Genomic DNA, 6,828 nt, shown 5'->3' on the forward strand with positions numbered 1-6,828 from the left:
TTAATTTTCATTTTTGTTGAGTACCAGTTAAGAGGGAGGGAATAATACTACATTGAGAGAACTATGTTTTAATTAGTAAGAACGCGATAATTATATTTAAGACAGAGATATAATAGACAAATAATAGTGGTGTGGACGAAGGGATCGGAATAGTATAATTAGCATTTGAAATTAAACCTAGTGGATGTGCTGAATTATATTATGAATTGCATAAGCCACGAGAAACGCCTTTTGGAAGATTATTATATTTGAGTATGTGCACATACATGTCCTCCATTAGAAGCAATGATCATTTTACAATTCTTAAATGAATTTGGTACTACTCATCACACTGCTAATGCATGAGAAGTTTAGTACTTGGCACCTAATTTCTGTTAAAAATCAATTCACAGAGGCATGATAAGTAATTATCAAAAGGAATCCTACATTAAAACTGGCCTTTCAGTACAAGTATTCTTAGCTTAATGTAGTAGATGCACGTTATTGGAACCCATGCAGAGTTTACCACACCCCTACGTAACTTTTGTAACTTACCAGACGTACAAATATATATTGAAATAAACAATTACACAAAGTAGTCTCCACAATTAATCTTCTAGTACAAACACTTTTAATGAATTTGGTAAAAATATATTGATTAAGCTGCTCTCTACTACTGTGGAATCCACCAGAAGTTTAGTACTTTAATTTTTTACTGTAATTTTTGTGACAAATCAAGAGTGCAAATTAATTCACATACGTACAATAATAATTACCCAAAAAAATATTCCGAGAAGTATTCTTGAAGGTCCATTTTGCAATTTGGCATTACTTGCTTCCAAATACTTTGTGAGTACTTTATTTGCTACTTGGTGACCAGGCCTTTAATTGCCCTTTTCAAGTTATATATTCGTATTGTTTATCTCGCATTTATTTGTAACTAGCAGCGTCATAAAAATTGGTTTTGCTACTTATATTTGGATTATGTGGAGAAATTCATAGCAGTGACAATTGCATATTTAGCATCAATTGAACTATCTTCTCAAAAATGTCTATTTTTGCCCCCAAATATTTTGACATTCAAAATTAAATTCAATTGAAAACATTATCCAAACATATGTCGTTTTCTTAATAATTAAAAATTGCATTAATATTATTTAAGACCATATGGATGATGTTTGTATGCACAAGACAGCCGCCCTCACCTTACTTCCATTAAAACAGCCAAAAAAAAAAAAGTTTAAGAAAATGAGAGGTGTGCAGGTCCATAGTGATAAGAGCTGGACAGCATATATGCAAACTCAATGTTCCAGCTGAAATAATACATCTAGTGGCAATAGAATATATTCCCATGAAAAAATATCAAAGAAATTAATTCGACTAAAATAATGTTTCTCATTCTCCCATTTTCTTTTGCAGGGGTGGATCTAGGGCGGCTGATGGGGATTTTCGGAAACCCACTAACTTTCATGCGGATTCTTTATATATATTGAGAAATCTAGTAAATATAAATGATTTATTAGTTGGGAATCCATAAATGAAGTGTGACATTGGTCCAGTAATGAGAGAGAGCTTGCTAAAGTTTTATAGGCCTCTTGGTTGTGGGTTCTAACCCTATAAACCACAATATTTGATTTTTTTAATTTGCTTAAAGAATTCGCAAACTTTAAATTCTAATTCCGCTTCTATTCTTTTGTACTAGTAGTATTATTTTGTCCCCAAAAGATTCACATTTTTCTAAATTTACTAGCAACTTCTAGTATTTATATTTAGAGATGATTTATTCAGATTCACTTTAATTAGGATACTTTTAATACTTTATGTTCCCATGTTAAACTTGTGTTATATTATGATTGACATGAAAAAAATTTCATTTTTCATCAGAACTCGAAATTCAAAGTATGTAAACAAAAAATTTTTAATAGAATGCACTTAATTTCTTTAATCGACTTATTTGACGTGAATTTGAATTAATAAGTCTCCAATTTCATCGAATATTGAATATTCAACCAATTATTTTTGAGTAATTTAGAGTATGTTAATAGTATTATGTTGGGAGTGATCATAATTCATAACGTGTGATATAACTTTCAGCACCGCCCATTCCACGTGACCTGACCTTCACTGTCTTAGTTCATATTCATTTCCTACTGACCAAAGGACTTGTCTCCTCTTCTTGGACTCTCTACTTTCTGTTACTTTTATAATTTTTGGTCCAAGCTTTGATTATATGTGTATTTTATTAATAATATTTTAAAATTTTAAATATGATTATTATTATTTTATATAGTTATTTAATATAATAAAAATTAATAAAATTTTCTTAATTTATTAAAATGGATAGGAGTCTTCTTTTTTTAATTTTCAACCCAGTTGGTGCTGCTTATTGAAAACTGATTCATATGGTAAGATTTCGTTATGAATTAGTTAGATTTTGAGCCTCTTCTTTATGTTGTTCTACTGGTGAAAGCTCATATATATAGCTAGCCAATTAAAATTTACTTTTGAGAAGAGGTATAATTACTACGATTATTGTTTGGTAAAACTCATTAAAACCACTAAATATATGTATGCGGAGTAAGTCCACTACAAAAGAAACCACAATTACCACTATTAGTATATTACAAGTCAAGCTATTTCCGGTCTAATAATTGGATGAAATAGGAGAATATATCCCTCTCATTTACGTACAAAGAAGATGCTCCTTTCGATTTCGAGCTTGAATATATATATATAAAAAAAGATATATTTTTTAAATTAATTTTGTGCATTTTATTAATCGAGCTTCCATGCGGACATCGAAAAAACAAAGATGTTTGCCACAGGGCTCTAGCTAGTTCCCCAGTGCCACTGCTTCTTTTTATCTTTCACCAGATCACTCTCTTTTCTGTTTCAGCCTTTTATCTTTCCCGCTCTCTCCATTTTCTTTCTTGCTTTCACTCTCTGATTCTTGTGCTTTTTTCATGCAAGTTGCTCTTCCACCTCTCTGAACTTCTAATTCTCTTCTTCAAATTTCTTGTACTGATTTTTGTCTGAAATTTACCTTAAAAACTTACAATCACTACAATTCTCTTAGCATATACAATTTTCAAGAAAATAAAAAGACATGAATAATAGATTCCGACAACCTCCACAGCCCAAAAAATTTCCTTTGAATCCTCAAAAAGTGAGTTGTAGTTTCTTCTTCCATGCTTAATCTCTGCTATGCAACAACTTTGATATACATTACCTGATTACACTAAATTATTGAGATTTTTCTCTTCTTTTTTGTCCCCTCCTTTTCCTACTTTTTCTTTTTTCTTTTTTGTCCATTGTCTTGAGATTGTTGTACACTATCAACTGTCGTGTCTACTGACAAAAGTTGTCATCTTGGATTCTTTACTCATATTCTCAATACCCCTTTTAATTATACATCAAAATTATCTTATTATAATTTACTCTGAAGAAAAATTGTTCAATCCAATTCTTGATAGGAGAAGAAGATGGAAATACAGCAAATCAAATTCTTGTCTGCAGAGAAGCCTAGAGTTAATCGACGTCAAGCAGCTAAAGAGAGAAAATTAGCCTTGCTTCAAGATGTATTTTCATCCCAATTCTTTATATTTAGTATTTAATTTTTTTTTCATTTTAATTCTGAAAATAGTTTCCATTTTCAAAATTGGCAGGTTGATAAGCTAAAGAAGAAGCTGAGGCAGGAAGAAAATGTTCACAGAGCTTTGGAAAGAGCTTTCTACAGACCTTTAGGAACTCTACCTCGTCTTCCTCCTTATCTTCCCAAATATGTTAGTATTTCAATTTGATGAATTCATATTTAATATTTCTTGAAAATTTTAATGATTTTTTTCCCGTGTATAACTACGTTTTGTTCTGAAAATATTGGGTTCGATTGAATCCATTGAGTGAAGGGGAGCCTTAAAGTAACCGGTAAAGTTGTTCCCATATAACCAGGAGGTCACGGGTTTAAGCCATGGAAACAACCTCTCGTAGAAATACAAGGCAAGGCCAAGTACAATAGACCCTTGTGGGCCGGCTGCCGGGCTGCCCTTAATTGAATCCCTTGAGTATAAGCTGTATTCGTCTCTGGTAAAAGTATTTTAAAGTATGGTCTATGAATTGACCTTCACTTTTTGTGTCATGACAATAATGCAGACATTGGAGCTTCTTGCTGAGGTAGCTGTTTTGGAAGAAGAGGTGGTCCGGCTTGAGGTACAGGTTGTTAATTATAGACAAGGTCTCTATCAAGAAGCAGTTTCCACATGTTCAATGAGAAATGTGGACGATAACCATTTGCCTGATTCGTGCCCTCAGTTACCGGGTAAAGGTCTTAAGCAAAGGCATTCAAGATCATTGTCCATGAGTGAAGTCAATCTTGGGTCATCCGTGCCACAGTTTTCTCCTTCGCTAGATAGGAGTGCTTCAAGTAGAAAGTTTTTTCTAAAAGAATCAGTCTTTGATAGCTCAAGAATTAGCTATGATGTAACATCAAATACTAGACACGCTGTTATGAAGAGTTGCAATGACTCATTGACAGATGGCCTAGGAAAAGATAATCACTCGGCTGATACTTGCACTAAGGATAAGCCATCTCCACAGAAGCAAGTCAACACGATAAAGACCTCGCTAAAAAGGCCTCCAGTTAAGCCTGAATCAATCAGCAAAATAGCTGTTCAGTGCAGGGTAGTAGAACAGGCACAAGAGAGCTATTTGGCTTCTTCAGATGACGGGGCATTGGAAGCTGAAAGTGCAGCAAACAAAATCTCAGAAGACATTTTAAAGTGCTTATGTAGCATCTTATTAAGGTTAAGCACATCTAAAGGGAAGATAGCAAATCCAGAATCTTTCCGCTCTTTAGGAGCAAAAGTCTTCAATGAGAGCAATGGGGAAAGGGAGTTGCAAGATCCATATTGCATCTGTTCAGAATTAAGGAAGCAAGATATTGGCGAATACAAATATATGCTCAATATAGATGCTAACTCTCTTAATATAAACCGGAAAATGAATGCTTCCTTTCTGATTCACAGACTAAAGTAAGTTCCATGCTATCTATCATTTTCTAGTAACATGATTAAGGAATCCATATGTTGCATGTCCTTATTGTGTTCTTCCATTTTGAACATAAGGATTCTCTTTGGCAAGCTATCATCTGTGAAATTAGAGGGTTTAACACATCAGCAGAAGCTAGCATTCTGGATAAACACATACAATTCCTGTGTGATGAATGTAAGGGGCTATGTTTTACCCGAAAATTCAAGTAATGTTATACTCGATTTAGGAAATAATTCCTTTTGTCATGAATCTCAGGCATTTATAGAGCATGGTATTCCAGAGACTGCTGAACAAGTCGTATCACTAATGCAAAAGGCAAGTTACTCAATCATTCCAATCCATGCTTCAAATATTTTTGATGCCACAATAATTGATGTTAATACATGTTTCTCCTTGTTGAAGTTATAAATGGAAACTTTTTGGTCGGAATTTGTGAAGTCTTGTCTATAGAGTTTTTCTGAAACTCATGGATCAGTTAACATGAAATCCGGAATCTATTAACATGGATGAATTTCATCAGGCAACAATTAACGTGGGAGGGCATTTTCTAAATGCAATCATGATTGAGCACTTTATCTTGAGGCTACCTTATCACTTAAAATATGTAAGTTACCTTTCCGTGTTCCTTAATCTGTTCTGCAGTTGTGTGAGCTTAGAGCAGATGAATTTTTCTTTCGTTTAACAAATTATTAAACTATTTTCCATCACTTGAAAGACCTGTTCAAAGTCAACAAAAGACAATGAGCTGAAGGTTCGAAGTGTTTTTGGCTTGGAGTGGTCTGAACCTCTTGTCACATTTGCACTCTCCTGTGGAAGTTGGTCCTCCCCTGCAGTAAGTTTATCGACTATTTACTTAACCTTCAATTATAGGATATTATGTCCAGCAATTCTAATTGTATGATCTTTTCCATATTGAAGGTGAGGGTGTACACTGCATCACAAGTTGAGACTCAGTTGGAAACAGCAAAAAGAGATTATTTACAAGCAGCAGTTGGTATTTCATCAACAAATAAGCTCATTATCCCCAAGTTGTTGGATTGGTATCTTCTTGATTTTGCAAAGGACTTGGATGCATTGCTCGATTGGGTGTGCCTGCAGCTACCAGATGAACTTAGAAATCAAACTATGAAATGCCTCGAGAGACGAGGAAGAGAACCTCTTTCACTACAAGTACAAGTAATGCCATACAATTTCAGCTTCAGGTACCTCATACACCGATAAAATACAGCTTCCACAAGTTCCAGCGTTGTGGACAAATCTATACTAGCACAAAAGACAAAGTACCTAGAACAGGAACTGTACGAGAAGCATAACATTTCCGAGGGAAGTGTTTATGGAACAAGTGATGGTTGTTGAAAATGTTCTAGACAACAACATAGGATTGTAGCAAATTCAGTTTACGAAATTCTTTGTATCCCCTAGACACCCAGAGTTAATAAACTCAACGAGATCATTACCTCGAGAGTAAACAAATATGTTGCTTGCTGAAACAGGATGTGGAATCAGAGTAAATGTAATGTGATTACTTGTAGAGTTGTATTCTGCAGCCAAGGTAGTGTCTCATTCGAGTACACTATTTTGGGCAGTGCAATTGTATATTACTGTCTCAATTTGTTTTAAGTCAACTTGTTCTTTGATTCTACAAGTTTTCAAATATTTTACAACAAAATTTGTTCATCTATTCTCTATGTTACTTTTTTTTCTTACAGACTTGAAATATGTGAATTTTATTTCAAATGAAAATAGAGAAATTAGATGCATCAATGCTGTTGCCCTAAATCCCCATTATAGGATGGAGTACGC

The 6,828-nt window shown here is 33.9% G+C and overlaps 1 protein-coding gene across 1 annotated transcript; it reads left to right on the forward strand.

Annotated features, from left to right (window-relative positions):
- The first annotated feature begins 2,637 nt into the window (after positions 1-2,637).
- Positions 2,638-6,702, forward strand: LOC107860316. The gene is made up of 9 exons (XM_016705632.2): positions 2,638-3,145; positions 3,453-3,557; positions 3,645-3,761; positions 4,129-5,006; positions 5,100-5,199; positions 5,281-5,340; positions 5,546-5,629; positions 5,741-5,857; positions 5,944-6,702. Exons 1-9 carry the CDS (start codon positions 3,086-3,088, stop codon positions 6,244-6,246), a joined length of 1,824 nt encoding a protein of 607 aa, XP_016561118.2. The 5' UTR covers positions 2,638-3,085; the 3' UTR covers positions 6,247-6,702.
- Positions 6,703-6,828: the final 126 nt, after the last annotated feature.

This window comes from Capsicum annuum, chromosome 2, assembly GCF_002878395.1.
Source record: "Capsicum annuum cultivar UCD-10X-F1 chromosome 2, UCD10Xv1.1, whole genome shotgun sequence".
NCBI lineage: Eukaryota > Viridiplantae > Streptophyta > Magnoliopsida > Solanales > Solanaceae > Capsicum > Capsicum annuum.